Source organism: Balaenoptera ricei, chromosome 2 (assembly GCF_028023285.1).
Source record: "Balaenoptera ricei isolate mBalRic1 chromosome 2, mBalRic1.hap2, whole genome shotgun sequence".
NCBI classification, from domain to species: domain Eukaryota; kingdom Metazoa; phylum Chordata; class Mammalia; order Artiodactyla; family Balaenopteridae; genus Balaenoptera; species Balaenoptera ricei.
The window spans coordinates 106,254,974-106,272,045 of NC_082640.1; the positions used below are offsets into that span (position 1 = coordinate 106,254,974).

Here is a 17,072-nt window from a genome sequence, read left to right on the forward strand (position 1 = left end):
CCCTCGCACAGAAACGAAGACCCAACACAGCCAAAATAAATAAATAAATAAATAAAAAAAAGTGAAATTCTTTAAAAAAAAAAGGACCATACACCATGATCAAGTGGGGTTTACCACAGGAACGCAAGGATTCTTCAATATATGCAAATTGATCAATGTGATACACCATATTAACAAACTGAAGGATACAAATCGTATGATCCTCTCAATAGATGCAGAAAAAGCTTTTGACAAAATTCAACACCCATTTATGATAAAAACTCTCCAGAAAGTGGGCATAGAGGGAACCTACCTCAGCATAATAAAGGCCATATATGACAAACCCACAGCCAACATCGTTCTCAATGGTGAAAAAGTGAACCCATTTCCTCTAAGATCAGGAACAAGACAAGGTTGCCTACTCTCACCACTGTTATTCAACATGGTTTTGGAAGTTTTAGCCACAGCAATCAGAGAAGAAAAAGAAATAAAAGGAATCCAAATTGGAAAAGAAGAAGTAAAACTGTCACTGTTTGCAGATGACATGATACTATACATAGAGAATCCTAAAGATGCTACCAGAAAACTACCAAACATAATCAATGAATTTGGTAAAGTAGCAGGATACAAAATTAATGCACAAAATCTCTTGCATTCCTATACACTAATGATGAAAAATCTGAAAAAGAAATTAAGGAAACAATCCCATTTACCATTGCAACAAAGAGAGTAGAATACCTAGGAATAAACCTACCTAAGGAGACAAAAGACCTGTATGCAGAAAACTGTAAGACACTGATGAAAGAAATTAAAGACGACACAAACAGATGGAGAGATATAACATGTTCTTGGATTGGAAGAATCAACCTTGTGAAAATGACTATACTACTACCCAAAGCAATCTACAGATTCAGTGTAATCCCTAGCAAGCTACCAATGACATTTTTCACAGAACTAGAACAAAAAATTTTACAATATGAATGGAAACACAAAAGACCCCAAATAGCCGAAGCAATCCTGAGAAAGAAAAATGGAGCTGGAGGAATCAGGCTCCCTGACTTCACACTATACTACAAAGGTACAGTAATCAAGACAGTATGGTTGGTACTGGCTCAAAAACAGAAATATAGATCAATGGAACAGGATAGAAAGCCCAGAGAAACCCATGCACACATGGTCACCTTATCTTTGATAAAGGAGGCAAGGATACACAATGGACAAAAGACAGCCTCTTCAATACGTGGTGCTGGGAAAACTGGACAGCTACATGTAAAAGAATGAAATTAGAACACTCCTTAACACCATACACAAAAATAAACTCAAAATGGATTAAAGACCTAAATGTAAGGCTAGACACTATAAAACTCTTAGAGGGAAACATAGGCAGAACACTCTATGACATAAATCACAGCAAGACCCTTTTTGACCCACCTCCTAGGGAAATGGAAATAAAAACAAAAATGATCAAATGGGACCTAATGAAACTTCAAAGCTTTTGCACAGCAAAGGAAACCATAAACAAGACGAAAAGATAACCCTCAGAATGGGAGAAAATATTTGCAAATGAAGCAGCTGACAAAGGATTAATCTCCAAAATATACAAGCAGCTCATGCAGCTCAATAACAAAAAAACAAACAACCCAATCCAAAAATGGGCAGAAGACCTAAATAGACATTTCTCCAAAGAAGATATACAGATTGCCGACAAACACATGAAAGGATGCTCATCATCACTAATCATTAGAGAAATGCAAATCAAAACCACAATGAGGTATCACCTCACACTGGTGAGAATGGCCATCATCCAAAAATCTCCAAACAATAAATGCTGGAGAGGGTGTGGATAAATGGGAACCCTCTTGCACTGTTGGTGGGAATGTAAATTGACATAGCCACTATGGAGAACAGTTTGGAGGTTCCTTAAAATCTAAAAATAGAATTACCGTATGACCCAGCAATCCCACTACTGGGCATATACCCTGAGAAAACCATAATTCAAAAAGAGACATGTACCACAATGTTCATTGCAGCACTATTTACAATAGCCAGGAAATGGAAGCAACCTAAGTGTCTGTCGACAGATGAATGGATAAAGATGTGGCACATATATATAATGGAGTATTACTTGCCTTTGAAAAGAAATGAAATTGAGTTATTTGCAGTGAGGTGGATGGACCTAGAGTCTGTCATACAGAGTGAAGTAAGTCAGAAAGAGAAAAACAAATACCGTATGCTAACACATATATATGGAACCTAAAAAAAAAAAGGGCTTCTGATGAACCTAGGGGCAGGACAGGAATAAAGACAGAGATGTAGAGAATGGACTTGAGGACATGGGGAGTGGGTAGGGTAAGCTGGGATGAAGTGAGAGAGTGTCATGGACATATATACACTACCAAATGTAAAATAGAAAGCTAGTGGGAAGCAGCTGCATAACACAGGGAGATCAGCTCAGTGCTCTGTGACCACCTAGAGGTGTGGGATAGGGAGGGTGGGAGGGAGGTGTAAGAGGGAGGGGATATGGGGATATATGTATACATATAACTGGTTCATTTTGTTATACAGCAGAAACTAACACAACATTGTAAAGCAATTATACTCCAATAAAGATGCCAAAAAATAATAAAGAAATGAACAGATTCAGCAGGCAGAGAATTAGTAAGGACACAGGTGAACCAAACAACACCTTCAATCAAGTGGATATAATTGACATCTGAAGACTACTTCATCCAACAACAGCAGAATACACATTTTCTCAAGCTTACATGGAACCTTAAGCAAGATAGACCACATTCTTGAACATAAAACAAACCTTAACAAATTTAAAAGAGTAGAAATCATACAATGTCCGTTCTCAGACTACAAAGGAATTAACGTAGAACTCAGTAACAGAAGGGTATCTGGAAAATCACCAAATAAGTGGAGGTTAAACAACACACTTCTAAATAACACATGGATCAAAGAAGAAATCTCAAGAGAAATTAAAAATTATTTTGAACTAAATAGAAATGAAAACACAACTTATCAAATGTTGTGGGATACAGCAATAGTAGTGCATAGAGGGAAATTTATAGCATTAAATATATAAGGAAAGAATATCTAAAATCAATAATATAAGTTTCTACCTTAGAAAACTAGGAAAAGATTCAATCCACAGCAAGGAAAAGAAATAATAAGAATTAGAGTAGAAATCAATGAAACTGAAAGCAGGAAATCAACAGAGAATATTAATTAAACCAAAAGCTGGTTCTTTAAAAAGATCCACAAAACTGATAAGCCTCTAGTCAGGACAACTAAGAGAAAAAAAAAGAGGACACAAATCACTAACTATCAGAAACGAAAGAGGAGGTATCACTACAGATTCTATGAATATTTAAAAGGATAATAAAAGAATGCTATGAACAACTCTACATCCACAAATCTCATAACCTAGATGAAATGGATCTATTCCTTGAAAGGCACAATCTGCCAAAACTCACACAAGAAGAAGAAAACAATCTGAATAGGTCTATATCTATTAAAGAAGTTGAACTGATAATTAATAACCTTCCAAAATAGAAAGCACATAGATCCAGCTGGAGTTTACTGGTGAATACCACAAAACATTTAAGGAAGAAATTATACCAATTCTCTCCAATCTCTTTCAGAAGATAGAAAACAGAAAATACTTCCTAACTCATTCCAAGAGGTCAGCATTATCTTAATCCTAAAACCAGACAAAAACATTACCAAAAAGGAAAACAAACAAAAATACAGACATCTCAAATAAACACTGATGCAAAAATCCTCAACAAAATATTAGCTCATTGAATCCAAAAATGTATAGAAAGAATTATACATCATGACCAAGTGGATTCAACCCCACTATGCAAGGCTGGTTTAACATTAAAAGATCTATTAATGTAACACATCAAATCACATGATCTTATCGATATATTGAGAAAAAGTATTTGACAAAATCCAACACCCATTCATGATAAAAACTCTGTAAATTGGGAACAGTGGAGAAGTTCTCCAACTTATAAAGAATATCTACAGAAACCCTGAAACTAATATAATTAATGGTGAGACACTTTAAGTTTTCCCACTAAGATCAGGTACAAGGAGGCAAGGATGTCCCTTCTCTCACCATTCCTTTCCAACATCATACTGGAATTTGTAGCTAATGCAGTAAGACAAGAAAAAGAGATAAACAGTATACAGATTGAGAAGAAAGACATAAAGCTGTCCATGTTCACAGATGACATGATCATCTATATAGAAAATTTGAAAAAATCAACAAAATAACTCCTGCATCTAATAAATGATTTAAAGTAAAGTTGCAGGATACAAGGCTTATATACAAATGACAATCACTTTTCTATAACCAACAATGAACAAGGGACTTCCCTGGTGGTCCAGGGGTTAAGACTCTGTGCTTCCACTGCAGGGGGCAAAGGTTTGATCCCGGGTCAGGGAACTAAGATTCCACATGCTATGTGGTGCGGCAAAAACAAACAAACAAACAAAAAAACCAGAAGTGGAATTTGAAATTAAAAACCATTTACGTTAGCATCCCCCAAAATGAAATACTTAATGCATAAATCTAACAAAATACGTACAAGATCTGTATGAGGAAAACTATCAAAGTCTGATGAATGAAATCAAAGAAATAAATATAGATATTCCATGTTTGTAAATTGGAAGATTCAATGCTGTCAACATGTCGGTTTTTCCCCAGCTGGCCTATAGATTCAATGCAATCCCAATTAAAATCCCAGCAAGTTATTTTGTGGATATTAACAAAATGGTTCTAAAGTTTACATAGAGAGGCAAAAGACCCAGAATACCCAACACAATACTGAGGGAGAATAAAAGTTAGAGGACTGACATTACCTGACTTCAAGATCTTTTATAAAGCTACATTAAGAAAGACGGTGTGGTACCAGCAAAAAAAAAATAGGTCAATGGAACAGAATAGATGACTTTGGTTATGGCAGTGACTTTTAAGATATATCAAAGATTCATGAAAGAAAGCATTGATAAGCTGGGCCTCATTAAAATTAAAAACATCTACTCTGAAAAATAAAATGTCAAGAGAATGAGAAGACAAGTCACAGAGTAAGAGAAAATATTGTAAAAGATACCTGATAAAGGACTGATACCTAAAACGTACAAAAACCTTTTTTTCTTTATATATGTGTCATATTTTTCATTAATAGGTTTCTTCTTTAGATAAAAGGTACAAAGAACTATTAAAAAATCAACAATAAGAAAATAAACAACCTGATTTAAAAATGTTCCAAGGACCTCAACAGACACTTTCCCAAGGAAGATATACAGATGGCAAATCAGCATATTAAAAGATGCTCCATGCCGTAAGTCACCAGGGAAATGCAAGTTAAAAATACGAGATACCACTACACACCCAGTAGCATGGCCAATATCCAGAACGCTGACAACACCAAATGCTGGGGAGGACACGGAGCAACAGGAACCCTCATTCATTACTGATGGGAATGCAAAATGGTACGGCCACTTTGGAAGACAATTTGGCAGTTTCTTATAAAACTAAGCATACTCTTCCCGTATGATCCAGCAATTGTACTCCTTGGTATTTACCCAAGGGATTCAAAAACATGTCCACACAAAAACCTGCACACAAATGTTTACAGCAGCCTTATTCATAATTGCTAAAACTTGGAAGAAACTAAGTTTGTTTATCTATTCAGTAGGCTCAATGGATACACAAACAGTGGTATATCCAGACAATGGAATATTACTCAGTATTAAAAAAGACATGAAAAAACCTTACGTGCATATTACTAAGTGAAAGGCTACATACTGTATGATTCCAACTATATGACATTCTGGTAAAGGTAAAATTATGGAGACAGTAAAAAGATCAGTGGTTGCCAGGATCTGTGTTTGGGAGAAGGGAGAGGTAAGGAGGGAAGAACAGGCAGAGAACAGAGGATTTTTAGGTCAGTGAAAAATGTCTATATGATACTATAATGATGGATACATATCATTATATATTTGTCCAAATCCACAGAATGCACAACACCAAGAATGAATCCTACTGTAAACTATGAACTTTGGGTGATTATATGATGTATCAATGTAGGGTCACCAATTGTAACAAATGCACCACTCAGGTGGTACTTACCACTTTTTGGCCACATATGTAATCTACACACACATGCAAGGGTGCGTATGTGTTTATACATATAGCTTTACCTAATTCTTTTAATAGCACCTTAATATTCCATTGAATGGATGACTTAATTTAACTAGTCTGATTTATATATATATATAGGCTTTTCCCCACCTTTTGCTGTTACAAACAATAGTGCATAAATTATCCTTATACATATTTATCTTTAATACACATGTCCAAGTATATCTGTATCAGAAATTGCTAAAAGTAAAAATGCTGGATTAAAAAGTTTGTATGCTTCAATTCAAAAAGCAATTTAAATGGATATATCCAACTCGAACCACCTACTCATTATTAGTAGTGTCTTAAACAGGAAAGGAAGTTTAATAAAAATAGTTAATGACTGAAGAGGTTATCTCATTCCTGGCCTTGTTTCCTGCAGTTTTGAATTTTACTTTCATTAGCACTTTAATCACATGATAGGAACATAAAGAGAAACAGAAGTATTTCAATTTTAATTATGTTGTAGGACTAAAGGACTGATGTGGATGAAGTAAGATTTCTGGATTACTTTTTTTTTTTTAAGATCTTTATTTTTGGCTGCATTGGGTCTTCATTGCTGCATGCAGGCTTTCTCTAGTTGCAGCGAGCTTGTGCTACTCTTCGTTGTGGTGCACGGGCTTCTCATTGTGGTGGCTTCTCCTGTTGTGGAGCACAGGCTCTAGGCGCTCAGGCTTCAGTAGTTGTGGCTCGCGGGCTCTAGGGCACAGGCTGGATTACTTTTGCATGATTATAACCTCTCCAATGTTTTATTTTTTAAAAATTTTTATTGGAGTATAGTTGACTTACAATGTGTGTTAGTTTCACATGAACAGCCAAGTGAATCAGTTATACATATACATATATCCACTCTTTTTTTTTAAAATTTATTTTTGACTCATTTTGGGTCTTTGTTGCTGCACGCAGGCTCTCTCTAGTTGCGGCGAGCAGGGGCCACTCTTAGCTGCGGTGTGTGGGCTTCTCATTGCAGTGGCCTCTCTTGTTAAGGAGCACGGGCTCTGAGCGCGCAGGCTTCAGTAGTTGTGGCCTGTGGGCTCAGTAGTTGCGGCTCACAAGCTCTAGAGTGCAGGCTCAGTAGTTGTGGCGCACAGGCTTAGCTGCTCTGAGGCATGTGGGATCTTCCCGGACCAGGGCTCGAATCTGTGTTCCCTGCACTGGCAGGCGGATTCTTAACCACTGCGCCACCAGGGAAGCCCCATATATCCACTCTTTTAAAAGATATATGATATCTTTTCATGAAGAAAATGCAAAGCTTTATTGAGCGCTATAGATGAGCTAAATAGAAGGATATATATTCATCGAAAAGAAGGCTAAAATCTTCCCCAAACTAATATACAGATTCAGTGCAATTCAAATACAGACTGCAAATGGATTTTTCAACAAACTTGATAAGCTAATTCTAATTTTTTTTTTTTGGCCGCACCCCATGGCATGAGGGATCCTAGTTCCCCAACCAGGGATTGAACCCACACCCCCTGCATTGGAAGGTGGAGTCTTAACCACTGGATCACTGGGGAAGTCCTAAGCTAATTCTAAATTCTGTGGAAGAGTAAACAGCTCCCCCACCCACCAACAAAAAAGAGAAGAAGAAAAAAGTGGTAGATGCACTTGCTCTACAGATCTTAAGACAAGCTATAGAGTTAAAACATTCTATAGTAAAGAAGACAACGTGGCACTGGTGCCAGGACAAACAGACCAACAGATAAGAGAGACCAGAAATAGAAACTTGATATATGACAGATATGGCACTGCCTATCAGTAGGGGGAAGGATCCAATAAGTGGTGCTGTTAACAATCAGTAATCCATATGGAAAAAATAAAAGTGGAACAAAAAACAGTGTGTTTTACGGACAAAACTGTAAAACTTTTAGAATAAAATCAAGAGAAAAATCTTTGAGATAAGGATGGGGAGGTGTTTTTAAAAACACCACCACGAAAAGAATGATAAATTAAACTGTATTAAATTTTGGAACATCTGTTCACCAAAACACCATAAAAAGAGTGAAAAACCACCATAAACTAGGAGATACTGGCCACAAATAAAATTCAAAAAGAAGTGTCACTGAAAATTTTATTACTCAATAACAAGTTATATAAGAGTATATAGTTAAAATTAGTTTGTAACGGAATATTCAGCGTTATTTCTCTAACCTCTCAAATGCTCAAAATATATCTCTTATAGTCACAGAACACATGACTCCTATAGACTAATTTGCCCAAGAGCCTTTTTATAGCACATCAATATCAAAGGCCCATTTCTGTACACCCTAAAGAAACTCTTGCACAAGAATAGCTGAGGGGCAAGAAAGTTTGTACTAGCAGTATGCCTAATAACAAAAATATGGAAACAACTAAAATATCTACTGGCAGAAGAAAAAGAAGTAGTAGAATTACCAAGAAAAGCATAAGAATGCTAATAAGCAAACACAGTCCAAGGTAAAGGTCACCTCCAGGATGAAGGCAAGGGAACAGGATTGGGGGTGCTCTTTTTTAAAAGTTTTTTGGTTTCTCAGGTATTCATTACATGTATTATTTTCTATGTATTAAATACATCATAAACCTTTGATCGTAAGACCATAATACATGTGGTCTTATTCATCTGCAGTGAAATGACCTCCAGGAACTTGAAAGTAAGCGAAATTGAGTAAAAGGACTATAAAGGCCTCCAGGCCTATTAGATTTAACTAAAACCTGACTGAGATCACTAGCAGTTTGAAAGAATGTACCTAATCCATCAAAAGGATTTAAGTAGTCCATGGAAGCATAGAAAATGAGCCAAGGACAAACACTGACAATACCTGTTTAAGCACTGCTAGAGGGAAAAACCTAAACTAGTGTTAGGTGACAATTCTCCATGGGTCTCACTTCTGCAGACCCAGTGTGTAGAGGTATTATCTGCCTTTGCTTCAGACTATCTTTTCAAAGATGTGTGAATAGGGAAACCCTTGAAAGATATAGTATCTCTCCTTTGAAGTTAGGTTTGTTTAGTTAACGAGTATAACAAAGACACTGTGTCCCTCCCTGGCAAAAGTCAGGCAGGATTATCGCCCATTATAAAAGACTGGGGTTCCCCAAAACTCAGGGTTCCAATATTGGGATGCAAACCCACTGAGTGTGCAATATTCACCTGAGCAGCTTAGCACCACCCCATGGGACTTGGGAAGCAAGGGGAACCGACACAAACATGAAGCTCATGCTACTTTATCGTGCTGTGAGTAACAGTCCTTTGTCTCTGACCTAGCAGTCTTATGTCTTCTGGCAGCATTCATATAACTTGCTAGCTAGGGTAAAATCTCACACTCTTCATATTTCTTGACAGCAAGAAAGTAGTCTAGTCCTTTTGGCAAGGTTATTCCTCTGATGTAGGATGCTTTCAAGGTGATGCTGTTAGCATTTATTCATGTATTCTTTCATTCAACAAATATTTACTGGGTGCTTACTCTATCATAGGAACTTCTAGATTCCTGAACGTATCAGTGAACAAACAAAAAAAGTACAAATAGGAGACAAATTATAATCAGGAAATAAGTGTTATTAAGAAAAATAAAATAGCATAAGGATACAGTGATGGAAGGGTTGGTATTTCATTTAGAGTGCTCAGGGAAGGCTTCACAGAAGAGGTGACCTGAAGTAAGGAGCAAGCTCTGGGAACATCTGGAGGAAGAGTGTTCCAGATAAAAGGAAGAGCAGATGCAAAGCCCTTGAGGCATAGATATTCTTAATATATTTAAAACATAGGAGGTCGAGGTATTAAGGAACTTGTGAGTGAGAAAGAATAGAAAATAAATCTGGAGAAGCCACGAACAAAATCATGCACAGCTCTGTAAAACCTCTGTATGTTGTTCTAAATAGGATGTTAGACTTTTATAAAGTTTTGAACACATTTGATTTGTATCTTTTTAAAGGATCACTTTGGTTACTGTGCAAACAGATTATTGGAGTGGGTGGGAAGGATAAGTGTGGAAGTAGGGAAATTAGAAGACTATAGCAATAAGAAATGATGACGGTCTGAGAAATATACTTTGAATGTAGTGCTTACAGGATTGCTGATTGACTGCTGATATCTACAGTATGAGATTGAGAGAGGAATGAGTCAGGATGGCTTCAAGTTTCTGCCCTGAGCAAATGTATAAGTGATATACCATTAACTTATATGGGAAACACTGGCATTAGACTTAGAGTGGAGGAAGGGGGATAATCCTAACTGAAGTTCCAATTTTGGGAGGACCAGAGAGGTTGTATGAATACATGCTATTAGCCTGGTACTTGCCCAGGTCATTACGATAAGTCCCCACCAACTTACATAGCCTGAGAATATATGTTTCTTGTGACCTCAAGTAACCTAATTAATCAGATCTATTAGCAGGGAACCTTTCACAATCTGTGTCTAACTTGAATATTTCAAACTATATTTATTTGCTGTGGTATGGCTGTATTGGGACTTGCTGGAAGAAAAATTCCCAGATGATCCAGAAGGTTTTTTATTTTCTCTTTACCCCCTGCCCCCATATTCAAGTTTTTAAGATAAAAATAACAATTAAATTTTAGGTTTATCCAAGAATGTGAGGGCACACACTGCTGAATTGATCAAGTCTGAATTTCATTAACCTTCTACCTCCTTTTTAATAAATCTGTAGTTCTACCTAAACTTCTCTTCAGTCTAGAAAAATGAAGTAATTCCTCTTTCAGTGTAATTCCTGTGTCCTTGATAGTCTCCTTTGGGTCTTTATCAATTATTCTCTCTGTCCCAAATCTTTAACTTCTCACTTTCTTTATCCCTTCAAATTTTAAACATATTTATTTCCTCGGCCCTCCACCTTCTAGCTCCATCTGCTCTCCAAAGGAAGGCCTCTGTAGTCAAACTACTGAAAGGAGCTCAGGCAAAAAAAAAAAAAAAGTTGTTTCTTCTCCTGTCATGAATGCCTCCTAATCCCACTGAAACTATGCTAGGGGTATCAATTACCTTTACAGAGATGAATCCAGGATTCATCCAGGTCCTTTATTGGACCATGTAATTGCAATACATTAATTAACTACTCTGTCACTTACCTTTTTAACTCTCCTTCTCAGGCTTCTGAGACATTACTGCCCTTTCCTAGTTCTCCTATCTGTGTGACTCTTCTTCTTCAACACCCTGTCTTTTAACATTTAGTGATCCTCAGTGTTCCAGCTTTGAATACTATTCTTCTTACAGAGTAATTCAAACTTCTCTCATAGTTTTAAATTCCATCGTTAGATAATGACTCCCAACTTCAAGTTCAGTCCATATCTCTCCCTGAGCCTCAGATTTAGAAGCAATATCTGAAGAGACAGTGGTGGAGAAATTTCTAAATCTGTTCAAAGATATCAGCCAGATTCAAAAAGCTCTATAAACCCAATAAAAAAAACCTAGTACCTAGGCATAGCATAATAAAACAGCAAAAAGCCAAAGATAGACAGTATTTCTTAATAGCAATGATGGAAAAGTGTAGACAATGGTGTGACATCTTTTAAAGTGGTGAAAGAAAATAAATGATAACTTAGAATGTGACAGTCAGCAAAACATCCTTCAAATATGGAGGAAATAAAAGATGTTTCCAGAAAAACGACAACGAAGATTCACCAACAGCAATAAGCAGCCAATGATCCTACATGGTAGTATGGTAATAAACAAGGGATTAAAGAACAGCCAAAAGCATAAGTAGACGGATAAACTGAAATCAATGTTGACTGTTTAAAATATTATTTGGGAGGTTATACATACATACACACAGAATGAATTTCATGACAACAACAACACAAACGGTAAATGAAGAAGAGATAAATGGCATTAAGGTATTGCAGGATCCATGCATTTTCCAGAAGTGGTTTTAAAAAAAAGTCAATTTAGGGTAGATTCTAAGGAGTTAACAATGCGTATTGTGATCTCTAGGATTACAATAAAAGCACTGAACTGTATTATTAATTATCTAATAAAGAAGAAAAATTAAGTAGTTAAATATACCTGAATAAGCCAAGTGGAGGAAATAATGAACAGAGAAAAATGGGGCAAACAGAAAACAAGTAAGATGGTAGATTTATACTATATCAATAATTGCAGTAAAAGTAAGTAGACAAAATACTCTAAAAGACAAAAACACCCTGAGAAAAAAACAAAACCCAACTGCATATGGTTTAAAAGAGACATCTTATATATGACACATAAATGTTGAAAGTACAAGGATGGGAAAAGACACACTGTGTAAACGTTAGCCAAAAGAAAACTGATGTAACCATACTAATATCAGACATAGTAGACTTTTAGGCAAAAAGTATTACCAGAGATAAGGAAGGATATTTCATAATGACAAGAGAGTCAATTCAACATAAAGGTATGACAATTATAAAATTACAAGCAATATATAATAGCCTCAAAATATATAAAGTAAATAACTGATGGAATTAAAACGAGATGATTCTACAATCAAAGTTGGAGATTTTTAAACATACCTTGCTCAGTTACTGACAAGCAGATTTTTTTTAAAGTTAATAAGGATAACAAACCTGACCTAGTATATAGAAAGAACACTGCACACAACATCTAAGAATATGAAGTCTTTTCAAGTGCACATGGCACACGGATCTTATGTTGAGTCATTAAACAAGCCTCAACAAATGTTAATGAATGAAATCATTCAGAGTATATTCTTAGAATATCTGCAATAAAAAGAAAAGTAGAAAACCCCAAATGTTTAAAAATCAATCCATTTCTGAATAATAATGAAAATATGGCATATCATCATTTTGCCAATGACTAATGTCAGAAGCAGGGTAGTACACAGCAATTGACTGCACTATTCATTCAACTTCTACTATGTTTGAAATTTTCCATAAAAAAGGAATAAAAACCAAAATCCTGTAAAAAGCCTTTCTAAAAAGAATTAGAAAATCAGCATAGTCCTGTATCTGTTAAAGAAATCGATCTGTAGCTCAAAATCATCTGATAAAGAAAATTCTGGGCTCAGATGGCTTCACCAGGAAATTCTACCAAACATTTAAGAAAAACAACAAATTTTAAACTTTTCCACAAACTGCAAAAAAGAAACACTGCCCAATTTGTTTCATGGAGTTAGCATACCTTGATTACAACACCTGCCTGGGATTTTATGGGAAAAGAAAATTATATGCCAATCTCTTTCATGAACACAGACATAAGAATCCTAGATAAAATATTATTAAACCCAATTTTATGTGTGCATATGTTTATATGTGTATGTATAATGAGTATTATATGGCAATCAAGATGCGTTTATTCCAAGACTGCAAGGTTGCAAACCAATTATTTCAATTTACCAATCAACAAAATCAACAAGGAAAAAAATTAGAATCATCTCAATTACTGCAGAAGAAGCATGTCATAAAAAACTTAGTAATGTGGGAATAATAGATAGATACCTTAATCTGTTAAAAGGATCTATGAAAACATGCAGCAAATATCATTAGTTAATGATGAATGCAATGAATATACAAAGCTTTCCCCTGAGATAAGGAACAAAATAAGTCAATCCCCCCTGCACTAGAAAGTCCTAGCCAGTGTGACAAGAAACAGACATTTAAAAAATTTACAGATTTTAAGTACAGAGTTAATAAATTAATTTAACAATGTCTCTGGATATAAGATCAATTTACAAAATATACTTATAATAATTAAATACCTAAATAAACTTACAAAAATTAAATACCTAAGAATAAATCTAACAAAAGATAAATGAATGAATTCACCATTTCATGGATTAGAAGATTCAGTATTGTCAAGATGTTAACTTCCTCCAAATTAATTTATGAATGCAATACAATGTCAATCAAAATTCTAGGAGTTTTGTAGAAATTGATAAGCTGACTCTAAAATTTACATAGGTCAAGAACAAGATCTTAAAGGACAAAGCTGGGGGACATAACTCCCAGATCCCAGAAATATTATATAACTACTGTTATTTTAAAAGTGTGGTACCGGTATAAAAATAGACAAATAGGCTAAGGGAACAGAACAGAGAATAGAAATAGATCCACACACATACAGTCACATGACAAAGCTGAAAATGCAATGCACCTGTTTCAGAAAGCATAGATTTTTTACTATATGGTGCTGGATCACTGGCCATCCAGATTTGGGGGTTGTGGTGCAGGGAGGGAACCCATGACCTCCTAATCTTATACCACTTATAAAAATCAAACATGGAAGAAAAAATAATAAAGCTTCTGAAAGACAACATAAAATATCTTCATGGTTTGGTGAGGATACTCAAAGATTTCTTACACATGACACAAAAAGCACTAACCACAGAGGGAATGATCACTAAATCACTCTTCTATTAAAATTAAGAACTCTTATTCAGCAAAAGACATTATTAAGAGAGTGAAAAGACAGACCACCAGAGAGAAGATATCTGCAATATACATATCCAACAAAGGACTTATTTCCAAAATAAACAAAAAGAAAATGCCTATAAATCAGTAAGAAAAAGACAACTCAATATTAGATGTGCAAAATACTTGAATAGGTACTTTACAAAACAGAATTTCTAAATGATCAATAAGCATATAAAAAAAGGTGCTCAACAGCAGTAGTAATCAGGAAAGTATAAACTAAAATCACAATAAAATACTACTTTACTTCCACTAAGTGACTAAATTGGGAAAAAAAAGGGGGAGGGGGAAGGGGGGGGCGCAATACCAAGTATTCAGGAAAACTCCCATGACTAGTGGGAATGTAAACCTGGTACACCACTTTGGATTTTTTTGTTTTTAAGTAAAAGTGACACTCCATGAAAATGCACTGTGTTTAGGGCTTCCCTGGTGGCGCAGTGGTTGAGAGTCTGCCTGCCAATGCAGGGCACACGGGTTCGAGCCCTGGTCTGGGAGGATCCCACATGCCGCGGAGCAACTAAGCCCGTGAGCCACAACTACTGAGCCTGCGCGTCTGCAGCCTGTGCTCCGCAACAAGAGAGGCCGCGATGGTGAGAGGCCCGCGCACCGTGATGAAGAGTGGCCCCCACTTGCCGCAACTACAGAAAGCCCTCACACAGAAACAAAGACCCAACACAGCCAAAAATAAATTAAAAAAAAAAAAAAGAAAAAAAAGAAAATGCACTGTGTTTAACCTGTGGTTTCTTTTGTCTTCTGGCACATGAATGTGTACCCAGGTTTGTGAAGCAACAAACAAGATTAAGTCCAAGGTGGTTTGCAGGACATAAAACCCTGACAGTCTGGCTCTTGCTCTCTTTGCCTCTCTTTTTCACCCTCCATGTTGTTTTCCCCCTAGATCATGCATACCTCTGCTCATACTGTTCCCTGCTATGGACTAAATGCTTGTGTCACCACTGCCCCCCCCCCAAATTATATGAAACCCAAACCCCCAATGTGATGCTATTTGGAGATGGGGCCTTCAGGAGGTAATTAGGTCATGAAGGGTGTGGTCCTGGTATGACAGGATTAGTGCCCTTTATAAGAGACACCAGAGAGCTTGCTCACTTGGGCGTTCTCTGGCACTGAGACAAAGCAGCTGTCTGTAATCCAAGAAGAGAGCCCTCACTAGGAATCAACCATGCTGGCACCCTAAACTTGGCACTTCCAAGCCTTCAGAACTGTGAGGAAAAAAAACTGTTATTTAATCCACCCAGTTTATGGTATTTTGTTATGGCAGACTATGCTGACTAAAATTCCCTCTGTTTAAAACATTCATCCCCTTGCTCCTCCTGTGTTTTCCCCCCCAATTTTCATCACCAGCCCCACCCTCTTCAATTAGTTAACAATTTTTCTCATCCTTGAAAAGTTCAGGTGTATCTTAAGAAAAAACACAAACTCTCATCTTCCACAACGACTTCAATACCCCTATCCTGTGCTCCCATATCACCATGAGCACATATCTATTATGCCATCATAAACTCTTTTAGAACAGAAACTATGGTTTATGTTCCTTTGTATCCCTCTACTGGATAATGAAAATGTAACTAACACCTTTTCCCCTTTATCATCAAAAAATTTAAAGTCAAATTTATGACTCAATTATTACACCTGTATAGGACATTATGACATATATGTATTGTCTCATTCTGGATTTGATTCATTGTAAGTCTTATTCTCCTGGGTTTCTGTTGTTCTTTGACTGGTAAAGGGCAGATGGTCCTAATGTTCTCATCTAACACATCCGATTTCTATACATATGAATAATATATTGAAAAATATTTATTTTCTCACCTGATTGGCTTGGCTTTGCAGGTAGACTCTTCTGGCATTCAGATCTTCAAAAGGAGAAGGTCTTGAGCTTCTGTAAGGCTCACTGGTTATAACTGTCTCTTGCTGGAAAGGATGATCTTTCACTAGAGAACTGGAAGTATCCTCTTCAGCTGCCTAATGGGAACAATCCCCAACTCATTAGTTACCAGAATGTAAAAAACAACAACAAAATAAGATACCTTCACTCTAACAAGAGTTTAGCAAATCAGTAAGTATGTACCACCACCATCAGTGTGTATGGCAATTCCCCAAACTCAAATATGCGTTAGGAAGCCATGTCAAAATAAAATAATATGAATAAAAAAAAAGAATCAACTTTATAAGCAAAATGGACTTTCTTAAAAAAAATAACATAGGAAGAATTAGAAGGCTATCCATGCCAGGTGAGAAAGATATCTAATTACAATAAAGCTGTTAATTATAACTAAAAGTGATATATGTACACAGAAAGTGAAGAAATTATGAGGAAGAAAATACAAATCAATAAAATTGTTACTTTGCAAGTTTTTTTTAAAGAACTTTTTTCTTTTTACACAGTACCAAGGATTGTGCTGTGTGATACGAGGGATCGAAGAAGGAAGGCAGTAGTCCACATAATTTTAAAAGTAATTGAATGAGTGAATGAATTAATTAGCCTGAA

The 17,072-nt window shown here is 36.1% G+C and overlaps 1 protein-coding gene across 1 annotated transcript in view; it reads right to left on the reverse strand.

The window, feature by feature from the left end:
• Positions 1-17,072, reverse strand: part of SPRED1 (sprouty related EVH1 domain containing 1) — a 117,379-nt gene that overhangs the window by 11,429 nt on the left and 88,878 nt on the right. Inside the window, exon 5 of the mRNA XM_059915588.1 lies at positions 16,394-16,546. Coding sequence (XP_059771571.1) covers positions 16,394-16,546 — 153 coding nt within the window. The remainder of the gene's footprint in view (positions 1-16,393; positions 16,547-17,072) is intronic.